The sequence below is a fragment of the Lissotriton vulgaris genome, chromosome 10 (assembly GCF_964263255.1).
Source record: "Lissotriton vulgaris chromosome 10, aLisVul1.2, whole genome shotgun sequence".
NCBI classification, from domain to species: Eukaryota; Metazoa; Chordata; class Amphibia; order Caudata; family Salamandridae; genus Lissotriton; species Lissotriton vulgaris.
In genome coordinates, this window is record NC_141698.1 from 57968751 (window position 1) to 57989439 (window position 20689).

At 46.3% G+C, this 20689-nt stretch overlaps 1 protein-coding gene across 1 annotated transcript; it reads right to left on the reverse strand.

Moving 5' to 3' along the window:
- Positions 1-926: 926 nt before the first annotated feature.
- Positions 927-20634, reverse strand: PLK1 (polo like kinase 1). The gene is made up of 10 exons (XM_086940450.1): positions 20028-20634; positions 16706-16874; positions 6545-6689; positions 5800-5893; positions 5053-5269; positions 4381-4533; positions 4040-4117; positions 2835-2989; positions 2243-2425; positions 927-1767 (listed from the first exon to the last, which is right to left on the reverse strand). Exons 1-10 carry the CDS (start codon positions 20406-20408, stop codon positions 1561-1563), a joined length of 1782 nt encoding a protein of 593 aa, XP_086796576.1. The 5' UTR covers positions 20409-20634; the 3' UTR covers positions 927-1560.
- Positions 20635-20689: the final 55 nt, after the last annotated feature.

The following is a 20689-nucleotide window of genomic DNA, read 5'->3' on the forward strand; positions in this document are numbered from 1 at the left end:
CCCACACTATCTACTCTGTCCTGGCCCCTCACCCTCACCCCCACCCCCACTTCACCCATAGGCAGTTGGATAAAAGATCTCCAATAAAGAGCCCCTCTTTGAGGTGAGCCCGTTGGGCATTGCACCGCCTGCCCAACGAGGAGCATAGCCGATGATGAAGCATGACACTCGCAAGGGTGTGTGAGGCCATTATATCCAACCCATTGGATACCCAGGGATGGTCCTCCATTGAACACTAGCCCTTATACCCTAGTGACCTTTTCCTCCTTTCTTCCCATAGGAACAGCCCAGTCATCACTTTTGTTGTCTTTCTGGCAGCAGTGTCAGATGTTCTGAGATACCTGCAATTTTTACAAGCAAATTGGAATAAAAAAAAAAAAAATTTGCTCCTTTTGTACAAACTCCGCCCACAGGATTGGCTAGCAAACAAGATGGTCTTCACATTTATAATACAGTAAACTGTACAGCCCGCACTAAAGTGCCAACTGCACTCTTGAGGTGCTGGGTGAGAATATACAACTCCAGGTTCTCATGGAGGCAAAGGTCACAAGGTGGCTTTCTACTTTAACACAAGGAAAGGGGTGTTCTAGTCATGCCTGCTGACCAAACCCATGTGCGCATCTCAAATTATTCAAAATTGAACAGGTGGTGATGCATAGGTTTGCCAGGTAGAATAAGCTACCCTACCTGGAGGGGAGACCCTGGGAACCCAGTGACATGACTTTCCATATGATGCAGGCATAGTCCTGCTACTTAAAGCACATTCTACAACATTCAATAGTTACCAGTCTCACCAGGAGGTGTGCAGGGGTGGGGCCACCAATGCATAAAGAAAAGAAAATAGTCTGGAACTACAAATAAGGAGATTTACTAACTACACATTCAAACAAACATCTGCCTGGCCCAGTCATAGAGAAGCTTAAGGATACAGAGATGCTTTTTATTTTTAATCTATTTAATATACAAAAAGGTCACTGGCTAAAGCCAGTATTTTGAAAGAGGCACATTTAAAATAACAGATCCAGTAAGACCAGGATCTCAACATAAAGAGAACATACAGGACAGGCAGGAAAGTCCAAAACAGCACTGAAATGTAGAGTTCAACAAGTTCTTGATTAGAGGCCGTTTGGAGGTTAGAGTAGGAGGAACCAGCTGTGCATTTGCCTTACAGCTTAAAGTCACACAGAATTGTGCATAATTAAATGTCATCTGGCGTGGAGTAGCCAGCGTTAAACGACTCACTCCCCACAGTGGCAGCACACCAGTGGAGACCATGTGTAGCGGCTTTAATCCCAGCATTGTCTGTTCAGGAAAGAATCAGATCCCAGATCCAGCAGGTCGCAGAAGGGATCTGGGGTTGAGGTTTACCAGTTCATGTTCAAAGTCAGTTGGTGTGTAGCTCAGAACAAGAGTCAACCGTGGGAGAAGTATACTGCTACCTTTACATGTATAGGGACACATCTGTAATGTCCGACTGGGAGTGGACCCCCCACTTAATACGTAAAAATAAACTATTTATTTTTTTACAAGTGCAAACTGCAGTCACAGATGGGAACAGGTCTAGGCAGAAGGCTTTGCACGGGCAGATCCAGATTGTGTATTTTTGAGCTTCTCCACCATGGTACGTGCATATCTCAACCGACTCGCCAGCTCTTTGCAGCAACCATGCTCTTCGATTAAGCTTAGCTTGTAGGTGCGGAAGTCCCGCTTCTCATCAATGAAGGCAACAGCAGCCATCAGGGGACAGAGTATTATCTTTGTGTGATCCTGCAATCAAATAGGAATCAAATTAGCACCCACTACTGCAAAATTTAACAATGCCATTTTATGCTCATTTCAAAGCAATTGCTGTAACCCTCTCCCAGCCAGGCAGGAAGGAATCTGAAGTGCCTGCTACATTTACCTTACTCCACTCCAAGCGTACAGGCACCTGGTTTAGAGACGCCACTTTTCGGCAGTAGATATCAGACACTACATATCCACTTACATTATAATCCTTACAACACATCCAAGTCAATTCCCATACCCATATTAGGAGTTAAACTGTATTGTGGTAGGATGCAACCCATTAGTTCAGTGTTAAAAAAAATTCCAACTCAAGACCGCAATGGCAGGTCAAGTTAGCTAACTATGCATGCCCAGGCCCCCTAGCACCAACCCAGTAGTCAATGATTAACATAAAAGTTGTTAAGTTGTGGATAGTCTGTACCCGTGGATTGGTTTTATGTACAGCAAGTCTGACCTGGAAGAAGTTAATTTGCACAGTTCCGTTGCTCAAGTGAAGAATGATTGCACTTCTTGTGCGGAACCAAGTTCGGAGGTAGGGCATTCGAGCCAGCTCATCGCCCTCACGTGGTGTGATGTTGGCCCCAGCCTTCAACAAGTGCTCACTCATGTAGTTCCTGAAGTACTTCAGCAGTGTGATCTGGGGAGGGAGGAAAAAAAATGTTGGAGATGCAAAGCAAACTTCATCCACATAACAGTGCTGAACCCAAAAGGAAATACACCAATTAGAATAAGTCAGACACCAGAGGAAGAAGTCTGGCCAGAAAGGTTTCATAGCTATAGTACAAAGTAGTGCACCCCCATCTTCAAAGTAGCCTTCACTGAAATGCTGATCAATTCAAGCATTGAGCAGACTTCTGAACCTACACTTGCACAAGCACAGGAACATTTAAAAAACAAACAAAACGGGCCCTGGTGCAAACACCACAATGACAGGTAATCTTTCATGAGCCAATAAGACTGCTCTGTGCTTTGAGATTGCAAATGGAACCATCAAATGAATTGGGAAATTTGTGATGAACAGTGCTGAGTAAATAACCAAGACTCACCTTCTTAGTCAGGACTGTGGGATAGGATCTCACATTTAAATACGACTCTGCGTTATTCCGCTCAATATACTGCAGCGTGTCACCGTCATTGTACATGATCAGGCGTGTGGAATCATTGAACAGCACACCAACACTATTGTCGCATAACTGGTAGCCTGCCAGAGAAAGGGAGGAGTTAAGACAGCTCAATCTTTGACAATTGTAAATCAAGTACTTAGACTTAAATCAAGAAAAAGAGCAAAGTCTGACAGGAGTTACGAAAACACTGAAAGAAGCAAACCACTCGTTATTCTAGAACAGCCTGCCACGATGTAGTACATGCAGACTTGCTGTGAACCCAGAGTGAAGCCTATACAGGTTTTTGCAGTTACAGCAGAGGAAGTTCAGAGTGTTTACACTAGGTCAGAGAGAGCTCTTCACAAATACCACATTCCTTTCAGCCAAACTTCAGCCCAGAAAGAAATGTTTTTTGTCAAGGAGATGCTCAAAATCATTTGAGCATAGTAACTCTGGTTAAATATAACAAAACTGTCCTTTAGCTGATGGGATTGTCTTTACAATGTCTCATGTGCTTCTGACAGAATATTCATTGACATACTGACACTGGTTCCGGGCACGATAAAGAGAATTAAACTTTGTATGTGCCCTTTAAGCTGGAACAAGACAGTATTGGACTAGATTACAACGATTATGCTGCACTTGTTAAAGCATCAACAATAAAGAATGGAATTATGTAGCCCAACTTTCAAGTGCAGATTGCCCAAACTAGTTTTGGTTTCATCTGAACGACAGAAGCCATTTACGGGCAATATGAGAAACTGAAAAGGTCAGCCATAAAATCCAGCTTGTCGCTGCCACCCATTACAAGAATTTGGGCACTCTAGTGTCTCACTTTCAAAGTGAGTGACGCCACCTTATTCATGTCAACCCCCAGTGCATAAATCAGGTCTGGGAATAGCATTTGGAAGTAAAACAGAATAAGTACCAAGTTTACTTTAAAAAGGCAAGTGTTCCAGGATGTGAATACATGTATTCAAGGTTTATGGATATGAAGGAATCCACACTATGAATTTCCTCCCACTATGATCGTGCTTACGCAAGACTATACACTTTTGCTTGGCCAATTCTATTAGCAGCTGCAGTTACATGAAACCAAATATCCGGTCCTCTGGTTAGGCATGCCAATAACCATATACAATACATACCCAAACCATACTTGTCTGAATAGTCGACCCACTTGCTAACCCAGAATATGGGATTGCAGGCCGGATCCTCAGCCTCCTCTGAAAAACAAAGCACATCGATTAACAGGATAATTGAAGGTTTGGCTACTCTAGTGCAATTTCCAGTCTGCTCAAAGAAAAAGGCACCTGGTCAATTTTCCATCGCACCCCAGGGCTTCTAGTTACTAATGCCGGGTCACAGCGACATTAGATGACCAACATAGCATAGGTTACACTAGAATCACTGGATACAATCAGCCTCACCCCTAAAGATAACAAGTAGTAGAATCTTACACCTCACGTGTTACACGGCTTCAGCTCACCTTGCCGGATGATTGGCCGCTCACAAGGCTTGGTGGCATTGACGCTGGTGAGCTGCTGGAACATTTCCGAGAGGTAGCAGTCCAAGGGCTCTGTAATCACCTCATCATCCTTTTCGGAAACTGCTTGTTTTTCTACCATGGGACTCTCCGGACCTAATCAAGAAGAAAGGCTTCCATTAATCAACTGTTTAATAAGGTGTAGTACCCCCACAGAACACAGTTTGCTCAGCAATTTAAATAACCCCCTCCCCCCCTTAAAACTAAGACAAAAACTATGTAAACCGAGGCAGACTTTGTTGGCGGCCAAAACATTTTTACTGAGGTCGGACTCAGTCCAGCCACTTAACGCCCCAAATATAAACAAAGGGAAGAAAGAACAAATTAAAAAATAAGTATTCCAAAGAATGGACAAAAAGTTTGTCTGGAGCGGTGGATAAAAGGCCTTTTATAAGTAAACTGGTTCATAATTATATAATTCCAGGAGGCTGAATCAGTGCACGAGATAATACAACGGCATACCATGCTCGCTGGAGGTTTGAAACAGTTCTGGTTGAATGTAAATTCCCCATACCAATCGCTCCCACCAAGATGCCAGTTCAAACTGGGCACAGAAGCTGTGGAAAGGGGTGAATGGGTTGAAGCGTAGACTGCCGCAGGCAGTGTTCTGTTTACCTTTGTTGAGAGCAGCTAAAGGTTTGCGACTAGTCTCTATACTTGTTGGGGCGATGGAGAACCGGGGAGGCACAGTCAGACAGGTGGCGGGCAGCCTGACTGGAATATATCCGGCCGTGAAGAAATCATCGGTTAGCAGCTCATCTATGGTGGGGCGCGTATTTGGATCAGCTTGCAGCATTTTGGAGATAAGATTAGCTGCTACTGGGTTGATGTGCTGGAAGAAGAAAAAAGTGAGGTGAAGCCATGACACAAAGTCAAATATGTACTCTTCCCACAAAACAAGCAATTGAATAGAGCCAACCATACAAAAACTTAGAGCCAGACGTAGCAAAGGGCCCTTCGTGTGAAGCCCCTCCGCCCTCATTGGCATCAGACTAATATTTTACCTTTCAGTCAAAGGGTTTTAGAACCACGTGCCTCACCCCTTCAATACCCATAGAAATGCGAGGGTTCTAGATAAACATGAGCTACTAGCAGGTCAGACCTCGTTCATTTATGCAAAATTGAGTGCGCGTTTACCTAGCCCCAAAAAGTCACAAGACAACAGTCTTCTCAGCTGGTGTTTCCATGATCAAATGTGCAGAGACTGCAGCAGTGATACTGCAGTCATGCACTTTACCTAAACAATAAATCTGTCAGCAGGTTACTCAGGTCAAGCCATTGACTCTTATCACCAAGGGCCATCAAACAGAGTATAAATCTGCATAAGAGCAGAAAGCATGAACTCCCTCGTACTAGCCTCACCTTTGGGATCGTATACTCATTCCGCTTGATGCGCATGTAGGTTTCCTTGAGACAAGAGGTTTCAAATGGCGGCTTTCCTACAAGGAGTGTGTACCTGGAGAACACAGCAGAACAAAGGACTATAGTCATCACCAAAGTCAAAAAGTCGGAGACCATACTGCCCAGACGGTGGGACGACATCTTAAATCACAGCCAACGTGCCATTGATTGCTGCATCTTGTCAGTGGGCCGATTAATATTCCCACTCTAGTCTCACCTGATCTACTCCATGACATAAAATTGTGGCATTTGTGTGAAGTGCACTGCATTTTAACAATGCTACTGCAACCTTTAAACATTGACTTGATCATTGCCACCATTAAAAGATTTCATAGTACACAAGCCTTTGAAAAAGCACTCTTTCCACACTTTCAGTGCAATCCTTTTTTGGGGAGGGGAGAGGAGAGAAGAGATTATGCACAGCAATGCCTACAACCAATATTAACATGCAAGTCAACTATTGCAGTTTTAACACAACCAAAAGGGCTACGGAGGCCCCAAAAAATATTTTTAAATCTGGAGAAAAAAATATAAAGGAACATCCTTGTGTTCTGGGCAAACAGGATTATGATCACGGTATTGGATGGAGCATCCAATGAAAGTATTAGATAATGTAATAGCCTGCTGCTGTGTTATGTCACTTATGGCGACAATCTACCTTTAAAAAAAAGCACAATACCGACCGCCTCTTCAAAGCTGTACTTACAAAATGCAGCCAAGGGACCAGATGTCCACCTCAAAACTGTGACCCTTTTTGCCAAGGACTTCAGGAGCGATGTAATTTGGAGTCCCACACAGCGTTTTCTTGCGCTCGCCATCAAATTCTATTTTTGTCGCCAAACCAAAGTCACCTAATTAAAGGAAGCACATTTTAGATGTTAGCCAGAAGGAGCACAATAAACAAATCCTTACACCCCCAAAACCCAGCCACCTGGGCAAAATGCCAGCATTATACCGCTAGGTGACCAAAGGATCTAAATCTATACAACAAAATAGCGACACAAGGAATGCTTGCTCCAGTTATGGACACCCACCCCAATACATCTGAAAGGTAGGAGCCGCAAAACCTCACAATTCAATCCAGTTACTCACCTACTGGAGTAAAGTACAATCTTGACAAATGCTTATTAATGAGAGGCAATGTACCACATGGCTACCAGACCACTCGTGCCGTCTTAGCTGCTACTTTTTGCACAAGTAGTAGTTAGAATGTCTGGACTTCGGACCATGCCCTAGAACACATTGGTATCCACCCTGCAGACAAATTAACTGGTGTCTCAGATGGGTATTTAATCCTGCATCAGAAGACGCAAAGAGACAGGCAGATACCTGCTCCTGAGGAAAGACGCTCTGTCAGATGTCAACTGGGGAAAAAAGGTTTTCCTAAACTATGGAAAAATTCTTAGAAGCATTTTTTTTTTGTAAAATGTGTTGATGCATGCTTGTATTTCGCAAAAAATATTCATAATCCAAATCAGTTTCAACTAAAGTATAGCAAACATGAAACAAGCATTGACAAAGCCAATGGGTATGACATTGGTGGTCAACTTTGGATTTTTTCAATGTCAGGTCTTCTTAAAGACTAGCTGATGAATCCTACACAAACCATACAAAGTAGGTTTGCACAAACTCAAAAGGACTTGGCAGGGGGAACTATTGTTTACTGCTACCTCCAGCACGTAGATCTCCTAAAAGATGGCAAAATAAGGGCATTGCTAGCATTCAAACCCTACTATCAGAAGTTAGAGCTCCCATGAGATTGCTGACATATTTGGGCACCACACTACTTAGCAAAGGGACATGTAAATGTTGTTACAGAACAAGTAGATTTATGAAGCAACCTGTTCCATGGACAAGTAATATTAAATTCTACACCCCTGATAGTATTCATAAATTGGTCACGGTTATCAACTTCAGGGTTGCAGTATTACAAAGTAAAAATATTTGTATACTGTGGTTGACACGTCTTCACAGCATAGCCCCATATTCGCATATACAATTGTATGAAGCAGCTTTAGAATGTCAATTATGTGCTACTATACATAGGTTTAGTACGCTAAAACTACTAAACCGTAACCTACCTGTAACAATAGTGGATGCCTAAACTCTTCAATCTTATGCCTTGACTATTCCAGTCTAGCAGTAAGTTTGTTGATTTGGAGTCACTTCCCTTTTAAAATCTTTTGTCACCAATATTTGGCTGGGAGTAGAGGTTAGTGATGGCCAATTACAGAGGCACTAACTGCAGCTAATTCTTCACTTAAGCAGTTATCAGCACACCACCTCTGGCCCCGCGTGAGATCAATTAAGGCCCACCCCAAGTTTGCCTCTTCCCACAATTGCATCTGTCTAGGAGAGTATTCACATTTGTTGTTTTTCCACCTACTGCTTATGCGTCCTACAGGTAACAAAGCAGTTTTACTCCTAGCATGAGGAGTCCTTTCAAGCAATGCATTTATAAAGCTCACTACATACCCGTGAGGGTCTCAAGGCGCTGGGGAGAGGGAGTGGAAAAAAAACAAATACATAAATAGCTGCTACTGTTCGAAGAGCCAGTTCTTGAGGAGTCTCCTGAAGGTTAGGAGGTCTTCGGTCTGCCGCAGGAGGATGGGAGGGTGTTCCATGTCTTGGCAGCGAGGTGGGAGAATGATCTGCCACTGGTGGTCACTCTTCGGATGCTGGAGACGGTGGCGAGGGCGTGCTTTGCGGAGCTGGCAGGTGGGGGTGTAGAGGCTGAGTCAGCTGTTGAGGTATGCTGACCTGGTGTGGAGAGCTTGAAGGTTATCCTATTGTTGATGGGGAGCCAGTGCAGGTCTCTTAGGTGGGGTGTGATGTGGCTGAGGTGAGGTATGCAGAGGATCAGGCAAGCGGAGGCGCTCGATGCATTGGAGCAGTTTCAGGAGTTTGGCCGGGGTCCCTGCGTAGAGCGAGTTGCCGTAGTCCAGTCTACTGCCGACGAGGGCCTGGGTGACCGCCCTTCTAGTTTTGGTAGGGATCCACTTGAAGATCCTGCGAAGCATGCAGAGGGTGTTGAAGCAAGGAGGAGATGGTGTTGACCTGTTTCGTCATCGAAAGGGTGGAGTAGAGGATGTCCCCTAGGTTGCGTGCGTGGTCGATGGGTGTAGGGGGTGCTCCTAGTGCAGTCAGCCATCAGGAGTCGTCCCAGGCCGAGGGGGTGAGTCCGAGGAGGACCTCCGCCTTGTCAGAGTTCAGCTTCAGTTGGCTGTTTCTCATCCAGTTGGCGTCTGCCTTAATTCCTTCGTGGAGGTTGGTTTTGGCGGTGTGTGTGTGTGGGGGGGTCTTTGGTGAGTGAGAGGATCAGCTGGGCGGTGCCAGCGTAGGAGATATGGTTGTGCCATCGAGCGGTGCCATGTAGACGTTTAACGGTGGGATGAGCCTTGGCATATGGCGAAAATTATCGTGGTGGCTTCAGAGCGGTAGGGGGGCGGACTGTTCTGCTGGAGAGTAAGGAGGTGGTCCAGTCTAGGGCCCGCTCTTGGATTCTGGTGTTGGAGGCATGTTTGTAGTGTGCGGTGGCAGACAGTGTCGAAAGCAGCAGACAGGTCCAAGAGGATGAGGGCCGCGTTTTCTCCCTTGTCAAGCAGGGTCCTGATGTCGGTGGCGGCGATGAGGGCAGTCTTGGTGCTGTGGTTGTTGCGGAACTAGGACAGGTCCAGGATGCGGTTCTCCGCGAGGAAGCTGGTCAGTTGGTTGACTGCCGTTTCGATGACCTTCGCAGGGAGATGGGTCAGAAGTTCTTGAGGTCCTTGGGGTCTCAGCAGATGCCGGTGTGGTGACTGTTGAAGCAGTCGTGGAGGTCTGATCTTGCGTAAGGTGGCCAGCGGGATGTGGTTGGTGGAGAGTTCCTTCACAATGTTGAAGAGCTCTTTGCTGTCGTGTGCGTTGTTGTCTAGGTGGTCTTTGAAGGAGGTCCTCTTGGCGGATCTGATGAGGTGGTGGGGACTGCGGGTGGCGTTCCTGTGGACTGTAGCTTTCCAGTGTTTGTTCACAGACCCAGTTTTTTCCGAGTTCGGCAGGTTCGCTTGGAGGCCTTCGGTGAAATAGCTGGCTCTTGCTGTGTGGGTGTTGGAGGGCTTCTTGAGCGGGGAGAGGGTGTTGTCAGTCGTCCATCCACTGTCTGAGGCTATGGTGTCAGGTGGGCTCTGGGAGAGAGCGGTGGTTAGCTGGTCCTCTGACTTTGCTCCATCGGCGGCAGGGCAGCTGCTGGGTGCGGTGGTGTGTTGTGGGTTTTCGGAAGGTGAAGTGGACACAGCGGTGGTCGGTCCAGTGGAGTTCGGTTGAAGATTGAGTCACGCATGTGGTCGGCGGAGTGGGCGAGTGTTGTGACTAGTTGTCAGAGGTTGAAGAGGTTGTTGATCAGGGTGGAAGAGTTGGAGTTGTTGTTCGAGGTGGAACTTCAGGTCTCCGAGGAAGATGTAGTCCATAGAGGCGAGGGCGTGTGTGCGGATGAAGTTGGCAATGAGTTGCTGAACTGCGGTCGGGTCTGGTAGAGGAGGGTACCTCCAAGGGTGGTGTTGGGGAGGGTCGGTGTGGATCAGGAAGTACAGGTGTTTGGCGGTGTCAGACGAGATTTTGAGGGAGTTTGTGGACAATGGCAATTCCTCCTCCTGCTCAGTTGGTGCGGTCCTAGCGGGTAATTTTGTAGCATTGCGGTATGGCGATGTCGGGGGTGCCGAGGAGGGGTTCAGACAGGGCAGCGTTGTGGCGGATGCAGGCGCCAGGAGTCCAGGCGCAGACATACTCTGCACAGTCGTGCAGCGGTCTCCATATAAGGGAGGAGCAGCTGGGAGGTGGGGACGAGCGAGGGGGCGGGACTGGGGGAAACAGAAGGCAAAAGGGGTCAGTAGAATACAAGTAGGGGGGGGGGGGGGGGGGGGTCAGCACAATACAGGTAAAAGTAAAACAATAAGGGGCACAAAAGGAAAGTGGAGAGAATCGGGCAACAATCAGGTGACAATTACAGGAACGCAATCACCGGTGCAGAATGATGGAGTGGCGAACTTGCAGCAGCGGGCAGAGGCAAGGGCACACAGGAGGTGCTGTGTGGCGCAAGGAGCGGCCTGACTTGCAAGCAGGGTCCTTTCAGCTTGCGTTCTTTAGAGAAAGTGGGTCAGTTATATTTGCTTTACATTGCGATACCACTATCAAAATAAAGTGAGGATTGGCCAGAACTTTGCCTTCATGTTCCTCAGAAGTTCCTACTTGAATCTCGAGGGAATTACAGCCAGGATGGTGTTTAAATGCAATGCTTTTGTAAGAGAAAAGTTTACATTGGAGGTGGTCAAATTTGTTCACTTTTTTAAATATCTTCTTGAACCTTTTGATTACTTACCCAAGTTATGTTAAAGTGTAATTCACTTATTCTAATGTATGCCACTATGGCAGATAAGATCATGTACTACTGGTGAGGATTAGGTTTTAGAAAATTAGTAGAGAATCTAACTTATGAAGTTATCAATATCTATGCCAGACAATCAGTTTACTTGGTAGCAAAGAATCTGCAAAACGTTGGTTTCCTTTCCTCCCCAATTATGTATTCTGCCAGTAGATGTAAAAGTCCCTGTGAGCCATACTACAATTTTGAGGCTGGGGTAACTTTGGTGACATGTTTCCTTGTTGTGTTAACAGGTCTATTGATTGGGATTTATTATAGTAGGTCTTTTCAGCAGATTACCCTGTTTGGAATGCTCATTGTAAATTGTGAGTTAATGGAGTTCCCTTTACTTCAGGTTTGAAACATTTAGAGAAGGACAGATGTTTTCACTTGCTTCCAATTCAAACATCGAAAAAAAAGTTAATGAATGGGATCGGGCATTTATGCTAGACTTCCCTGTGAAGGCATCTCCTTCAACTGATGTTTGAAACAAGAAAGAGTCAGATTTAGTTTCTGAACCACAAGGCGAAATGAGGAGCATGCGATCTTACAAAAGATTGATACTGAGCTCATTCATGTTCATTTAACATCTAGTATGCTTACCTTGTTCAATTCTGCATAGCCATTTAATTGAATTAGTTAAATCATTACATTTACTTGGCTTGGAAGGACACGTTTCACCTAGTTAGCGGTCAGGTTTAGGGCTGGTAAATATACCCAATGTCGCTATCGTTTATCCACAAAGATCTAGCATCTCCGACTACTTGAAGAATAAGGCATGAAAAAATAGTTACGCAACATGCCTTAAAAGCTTGATGTGCAGATTCTCCTGAAGATGATCAGTTTTTCAATTAATTACCCTTTAATGCTAGTTATCAGACAAGACCTTAGTTTCTCATGCAAGAAGTGGTCCATAAACATTCCACCAAAACTATAGCTCATTCACAAAACGGTGTAATTAGTCATTGGTACAAGCTGACTGGGTCAGATCAAGGGGACAATTGTGGCCTTAATAGTCTTTATCCCCCAATCATGGCTGCCCTCATTTATCTTGGAAAAACAGCAAAACACCAGAATTTCTGAGAGCAACCATGGAAGGGAGAGTCCTCACCCATTGGAAGGTTTGTCCTTTTCAAAATCTAAGCCTGCAGCCATTAACCTATTGAACATCACTCAGTCATCCTTATGCATATAAAACATGACAAAATCTTCCAAAACTCACTTTATGGAACTAGTGATCAGATTACATCACCGAAAGGAATGATGGTTGCGACCTGCTGCTTTATTCCTCGCAGCAGCCTTAAATAACTTTCAATACGCTGTTTTGCACCCCTTTCTCTACTTTACTCCTAACAAAAATACAATTACTTGTGCAAAAGTCTGCCGCGGTGTACCCCCTCTTTAATTGATTTACATGGTTCTTCTTCAAAGATGTGCTCTCAATTAAATCCACTTGCCACTATTCTTGGGATAAACAAGCCTTTAATAGTAAGGAACTGCATGTTTTAATGATCTTTGACTACCAAGGCAGGGCAGGCTGGGTGTCCTGTTCCTTTGTGGGTGTAGAAGGCAAGACCTTTTGAGGTTTAAATGGGGCTGGGTACAGCTACTCAGTCATCCTGCCAGGTCACTGGTAGGAATACCCAAACGCCAACAGTAAGACTCTTCACAGTAATGTGACACTGACCAGACAGATAAGACTTCACCATTAAAGGGGATTTTACATTACAATTAGAATGTAGACAACCTCTCCATCTGCTCCACATCCAAAGTTAGCACTTATTAAATGTGATAAGGTAACCCTGTGCTAGTCAACCGGGGAGAAAGGCCTTACAACAGTGAAAAACAGCTTTAGGAGTTTCCCTGCAAGGATTAACACGTCCCTTAAATAAAAAAAATAGAGCCTGTGCAACCTGCCCTATAAGCCTTTAGGGCTTACCTTTGGGGTGGTTTATGGGTATTAGGAAGGAAAGATTAGGCCTGGCAAAAAGGTGCATTTTGTGTAGGCTATTCAGTAACCAAATATTTTTGTTGTGGGCAGAGCCCTCCAGAGTCAACCCCTATCCCACCTACAAGATCAGTAGGGGAAAGATTATCCAGAACTAGAGAATAATTGCAATCAATTCATTGTTTTAACAATTGTTGTGGTAAGCTCAACAAAAAGAGATAAAGCAGTGGGGTTAAACAGAAATACGGACAACTTAAATCTAACAGCAAAGATTACTTATGTAGGAAGGTACCTCCTGACTATGGTTGCCCCCACCTTTTTGCCCGGTGTTTTAGCTGGTTTTTGACATAGTCGACCTGGGACCCTGCCAATCAGGACCCCAGGCCTACTGCTCTCTCTGTAAAATGGATTCCATGTACCTTGGGTACATTTCCAATTGGTACTGGGCCACCTTATCAGACCCTGTAACTCAGGGCATAGGTGTACCCAGGGCTGCCAGGGGCTGAAGCATGTATTATGCCACCCCTGGCTGGCCTCCTAAATTTGACACAACTGGCTGCATGACAGCTGGGGCAAAGTCGTGTAATCACCCTTTGCTGTAGATATAGTATACCTATATCTAATCCTAAAAATGCACACAGATTCCTATCAGACACTCCTGTGGCAGGCCTTGACAATCCTGAAGGCAGAGTGCTTGGAATCGTGTGAGATGGTGCTCTGGCATGAGCTGAGCCTGTCTGCAGCTTGGCGAACCAAGTCCTAATAGCTGTTCCATGATAATGCATACCATATACTCTTAAGTGCATTATAATCCTCGCGGTTAAATGCTATCTTTGGTATTGCTTTATCAAAACATGTCGAGTAAGGTGTCATACGAATTGGAATACTAACCCCTCGCCAATTCTGGCGACGGGGTTAGCATTCCACCCTTCTAGAGGGACACGACATGTATGTAACTGTGAACCCCGGTTAAAGTTAAACGAAGCCTCAGCTCCACAAAATGGATGCTGCCACCACAGACACGAGTCTGACCCCGTGCAGCTGGGAGCCCTTCCAGCGAGGGGAGCCTGGACAAAGGGTTTCCTGTCAAGGGCGGTGCTAGCACCGTCCCAGACAGGGTTGTGTGTATCCTGGGTAGGTAGGGCTTTACAGGAAGGTGACTGCTGAGTGGCACCCCGGTGCTCACTACGCATAGGCCGGTCAGAACCAGTTCCAGGGGCACACCAGCCCCTGGCCTGGGGAAAGTCCGGCATGGGAAAGGGGTGTAACCACCCCCCTCCTAGTCCCACCCATAGGCAGGACCTAGTCACCAGGTCAGCCCCTTTTCTTAGTATAAAGATAGGAGCGGGCCCCCTGTTCAAATTAGATCTTTGGAATCAAGACACGACTTTCTGCGAAAGGACTTCAAGATTTCTTCTTCAAGATTCTCCCTTGTGGCTAAGGAGTAGTCACCCTGCATCCGCAGGCACCATCAAGAACACTGCGGTCTGCTGCAAGTCCTTCCTCAGGAATCCGACGACAGCTCGACGAGACCCGGCTTCCCTGGCACCTCTGACCTCTACAGCCAAGCTGAGAACCGTGAATGCGACGAGACCGAGGATCGCCAAGACTGCACGACTTCTTCACAACAAGCCCGCCGAGTGTCCCTCTGGTGAGTGCTTTGGGGTCTGAGAAGCCCCGACCCTGAGCAGCTCCAGCACCGAAGATCAGCCCTCCAGCATCTCCACGATCTGCGTGGGGCCCTTCTGCTTTTTGCTGCTCACCGCGTTGTTTGGCTACTAGCCCGCTGGCTTGTGGCCTTCTTAACGACGCCCGACGACATCACTGTTGCTGGTCTGGTTGCTCCAGACTGGCCCTTGCTTCCTTCCAAGAGAGAAGCACCCCAGACCCTCCTGGTCCACTCCAGACGCCATTTTGAGTCCACCGCGTGGGCTTGAATTTGCCAAGGCTTTGTTGCCCAATCCTGGGTCCAGCGACGCCGACAGCTTCATCCATCGTGGGACAGCTCGCTCCTCCATCCTGGTCGCCGACAACGCCTCCTGGTCCGTGAGATCTACAGAGCACAGCGTCACCCGCTCACCTAGTCGAGGTGACTACCATCCGGTGCCCTCCTGGTGCCACCTGACTACTGGCTAGTAGTCACGAACTTGGTCCCCTCTGCTTTCAGGTGTCATCCATCTTCAAGATCCAGGCTTGGATCACTTCGAACTCTCTTCACTGGTCGCCTGCCAGCATCTTTCTTCCAGGCTCCTGGTCCGTCTACGAGGATTCCCGACGTCTTTTGAGACATATGCAGCTGCAGCCCCTGGGCTAGGTAACTTCTGCATTTCGGTGCACCAGCATAGCCTCATTATCCAAGGGTCAGAATCCACTTTCGTTTTCCTCCTACCAGGTCGGGTTCGCCCGAGAACACTAACTCTGTGAAATCTAGCTACCATAGACTGTCCCGATTCACGCGTGAGAGTGCACACTCTGCACCAGAGTCCCCTGGGTCTCCTAGAAGTAATCTAACGATTCTATAGTCAAGTCCTAGCGATTCCAAAGCCTATTAGTACTGTACTTACCTGCTAGTAATTTCGCATTCCACTTTCAGAGTATATGGTTTTCCGTGCCCCACGGGCATTTGTATTTTCGTAAGAGTTTTGTTTTGTGCTTAGTACCCTGTCCTCATAAAGAGTACAGGGCTGTTGTGATTTTAATAAATACACTGTTTATTTTCATAACACTTGTGTGGTGTCCTTTCACTGGGTATTCAAGGGATATATGTGTGGTATAACAGCTGGCTTAACACGCCCTCTCGAGTCTTTAGCCTTAGACTGCTCGTATCCACGCTACTAGGATAGCTGGTCTATAAGGTTGACTTACAACCAATCAATAAGGGTTGCTGGACTGATACATAGTGTTCACTAGAATAGTGAGCACTGCATATCAGGCCAACTTCTCACAACTTATTCAAACCATATTAAACTTTCAAAGCATATACCATAAATAACCAGAGGTCAGCTCAGTGGACAAACAAGTGAAAGGCATCACTGAGCTCCTCTCCTTCCCAGCTCCACCATAAGTCAACTAATTAAGATTAAAGACACTGGATAACTAGAGCATATGCACCAATGTCCAAGCACGAGGAGACTACTGTCTAGTAGGCGGGGTCATGCATCAAGTCTGCATAATGAAGCATAACATTTGAGACAATGTTAAACTTCTATAAAAGAAATCTATTTTTTGATATTGCATACAGGTAGCGATAAAATACATCTGCCAGATGCAATCTACACTTTACAGTATATACACAAATCAGGGTTTCAATCTGTCCCCTTCAGTAATAGGCGTTCAAGCAGTTAAGGAATTGACATTAGTTTGGTTGTACTCCGGACCATGGCATTTCAAGTAAAGTCACATGGCAGAAACACCTTTTCTTCCTGCCTCTGGCCTTCTTGACATCAACCGGTGGTGTACAATTCTCAGTGTGGGCGGGCTATTTTAACAGTACACTTAGATTGCTTCACTGAACAAAGACTTACCTATTTTCACCTCCATTTCATCATTGAGGAAGAGGTTACCAAGCTTGAGATCACGATGGATCACCCGGTTCCGGTGTAAATACTGGCACCCCAAGATGGTTTGTCGCATGTAATATCGGGCCTCGGGTTCAGTCACCGCTTTCCTCCTCTTGTGCAACTCCAGTAGAGACTGCAAGGATAATCAGAGCATGAGAACTGGCATCTCAAATAAGCAACCATTCTTGCTTCAAATGTAAATGAAGATTTCACTCTGTTTCAGTCCATCCATACAAATAGTTTTGTAATGAGCAGCTCAGCATGGGCTAAGAGCCTTCAGACCATGCACCATTTAGGACCTGGTGTTAACTCCACCCTCATTAAAGGGGTTCTAGGCTAGTATGTATTACTAATACCAAAAGCCGACATCTTTTAATTCTCAACAAAGTAGAGAACATGTGATCCCACGGTCAACACATTGGTAGTGTTCCAATGGTAGGCCATTACACGCTTAGAACCAAAGCAGATGTGATCTGGTATGTTTACGTTTCACTAATGTAATGTGTCATGTAAACTGCCCACAGGCGTTTTCCATAGCTAGAAGGCATAACTACATTTATTAAAGACGTAGGTAGAACTGGTGTACTATAAAGCATTTTACAAATATAAACTATCATTACTCCTAGCACAGCATATATTTCCCCATTGCCGATTAAAGGTGTTCATTTAATAGACATGTTTGTGTCGTATATGGCTAGAGGTGGGCCCACTGACTTCTACAGCAGTGGAACGCCAGTTTAAGTGGCAGTGTTGAAAAAGGTTATAAAAAGTGTATTATGCAGCATCATCCGACTATTTAGCTTTTTGGAGGTCTTTTAATTAAAAGAGAATGCTGTACCCATTGTTAACTGTAAACCCATGATTATTAATGCAGTAATCTGCGAGTTGATCTTGCATTACCAATATTAGTTCCGGGAAAAACCCTACTGCCGAATCCATGCAAAACCATTACTGTAATATGAAAATGAAGGGCCAGATTCAACTTGCACCTGCAAATATGTCCGCATTGGTGCAGAGGTTAAACAATTAGTTTTGTAGCCATTTGTAAAGTGCATGTACACCAGAGATTCATGGCGCCAATAACAAATTTGGGGGGGTTGTGAACAAAAATAAAGCAACGAATTACAGATTTTTTTTAAATTAATGTTTAGTAGCCCGCGGACGGACGATCATAGGTCTTAGTTGTGATAGGAATGCAGAGAGACGAGAATGCATTTGAAAGTAAACTTGTATTTCAGAATCCCAACAATGTACTTTGTGGAGGCATGAAAACCTGAATGAAAAAACACAATCGTGGAACATCTTGCACACTAAACCGTATGATTTTATTCCGTGCATCCATTGGACCCTATATGTGAAAAAAACTCCGCGTGCAGTATAGTACTCATTTTGTTATACTGGCGATATTCAGATCTGTGAGGCTACTTCGTTCTATATGTACAGGGCCTGCGTAAGTGTAAAGACTCTTTACTTTAGCACATACATAAACAATGAGCAACCAGGAAATGCCTAATGGCTCCGATCATGGCCGCGCTACAATCAACACCCAATAAGTAAGAGGCCATGGGGGGGCCGCTCCCATCCTCTCTCAGGGAGAAACGCCAATGTCAGTAACAGGCTGCAGAGAGCTCCTCGTTTAGCATAGACTGGGCGCTGTCCCTTCACCTTGTTTTGTTGTTTCTACCGCATGTGACGTCAGCGCGGCTGAGTCAGCAGCTATTTCACTCGAGGGCACTGCGCATGCGCGGCCCTTTAAAAATGGCCCGGCCACAGGAAGGAATGTTGAGACAGTTGGAGCTCGTGGCCCGCGCCATCTCCCGCCTCCGGGTTTCCCGGGATACCGAGTGGGCGCGTCAGGCGGTCCCTATGGATGCTGAGCTCTTACCCTCGAGCGGAGGTTCCCAGGCAGCCTTACAGACGCGGTTTAATAAATACAGCCACCTCGTATCCTAGCACCTCCACCCTTCGTGCATGACATGACAGCCCCATCACTACCTGTGCCCAGTGTAGGATTGGGGTTTCACCCTGGTTGGAATTTTTGATTTTTAAGAACCAGAACAAATACACCCCATGGACAACTAAAACGCTCCTTTCTTTTGATCCCCACACCTCAATCCAAACACGTAAATCTATAGTATACAACACCGCCGACACCGTCAGATTGTCACCCGCCACAAACCTGCAACACTTTGCTAAATAAAATCCAATAAATAACTCAAGGAAGCAGGTGATATCATAGCAAGATCATAGTTACTATGCGCGTTTGCGCACGGTAAACGTTTCACCCGCCTATCTCCTTACAACACAAGTTGCTGGCACAGCGAAAACTCCCTATTATGAGATGACCCATGGATAGAATCGGCGCCTGTCTGAAACCGAGGGGTGACGTTTCAGAAACGGTATTCATGGCAGCAGTTCTGTTTGGGGAAAGGTGCAGCCATAGGGAGTGTGTTGTGAAGAATGTTAAGAGTAAGCAGCAGAACACTTAATAGTTACAAGATAAGTTTATTAAGTTACATAGAGTAAGGTGTTATGAAAGCAGGTGGTCATGTTGGGAGAACCAGTTCACTACAGAGTAAGCCTGCTGGGTGGGTTGAGATTTGATGGATGAGGCTCTGCTACAAACACCACACACCTAGTGCATGATCATTAACCACATACATATTATGTGGTTAGGTCTGCTGCTCAATGCAACAAATGTGGATGTCTTGATCCCACGACGGTCAGCGTATGCTCCGGTGTAGGGTAGGGCGTGGCATATTTTAAAGGCGTAAAAAGGCAACATTGAGGTAATCAATGCAGAACACGACTGTAGTGTTGTCGAAAGTGTTTAAAATGGGTGGTTTAAATTGCTACTGTGGAGGATAGTTAACCTCAATTTCTGCTAATCGAGGCCCACTTTCTGCTAATCTAGGCCCACAGAACAGGCGCGAATAGTCTCTGCAATACACATCTCTTCAACGACCATTAGCACCTCCTTAATTGCCTTTGATATGCTAGTAACCCGCTGTCTATATGTGCCAACTACTGCATGAAGGCCGCTAGGCCCCTCTGGCTGTTAAAGCGAGCCTTTCTACATTAAACTTAGCTAGTCTGTAAATTGTACATAGTGCCTACATATACACTCTGAATTTCGCACTTAGTCCTAAACCTAATGCACCCATACCGATCCATGGACAGCAGTCCTTTAGGCCTCCCACTAGTGTTACCGCCCACACCTCCCCCATAAACTCCTACAGCAATACCAAATCCATCCAGCCCTGTGGCCTGGAGTGTCCCTGCGTACCCTGCGCCGGCACAGCTCCAGCACCACGTAGACGAAGTCCTGGTCCTCGAAGAAGCCGCTGAAGCCCACCACGTGCTGGTGGCCCAGGCTGCGGTGGATGGAGATCTCCATGCTCATCTTCTCCTTCTGGTGCGGCTTCAGCAGCAGGCTCTTGGGCACGATCTTGCCGGCCAGCACCTCATCCGTCTCCATGTCCGAGATCTCGAAGCACTTGGCGAAGCCGCCCTTGCCCAGGAAGCGGCCGCGCTTGTAGCGCCGCCGGGTGCGGGGGTCCACCAGGATCTCGGGGATCTCCTTGGGCACCGGGGCAGGAGGCCGTGCCGCATCGGGCTGCCTCGTCGCGGCGGCCGTGACAGCTGCCCTCCCGGGGATGGCGGACATGGCAAGGGTGGGAGAGTTTGGGTTAGAGGGGGATGTCCACGGGAGGCAGTGAGCGTCCTCGATATGGGAACAGTGGAGGACCACAAGGTGCCGTGAGGACTTTTCCGCTGAGTTAGGAGCGTACAGGGTTCGGGTAAATCCTGCAGCTTAACTTTCAGCCTCCTTCCTCCTCTCCTTCTTTCTCTGCCTCCGTTTCGCTTTCAAACCCACCCGCCGGTTCGTTAAGACTCGCTTGCGCGCAGCTGATTGGTCCTTATGATTTAAAAAAGTCGCTGACCCCG

What these genes read in the sequence shown, in the direction of transcription:
- PLK1 (XM_086940450.1), bottom strand. Translation starts at nt 20,408, where the DNA reads ATGTCCGCCATCCCCGGGAGGGCAGCTGTCACGGCCGCCGCGACGAGG. An exon ending in ATGAGTATACGATCCCAAAG is followed by an intron (nt 5,270 to 5,799) that starts GTGAGGCTAGTA and finishes TTCTTCTTCCAG; the next exon opens with CACATCAACCCAGTAGCAGC. An exon ending in CCACAGTCCTGACTAAGAAG is followed by an intron (nt 2,426 to 2,834) that starts GTGAGTCTTGGT and finishes CTCCCTCCCCAG; the next exon opens with ATCACACTGCTGAAGTACTT.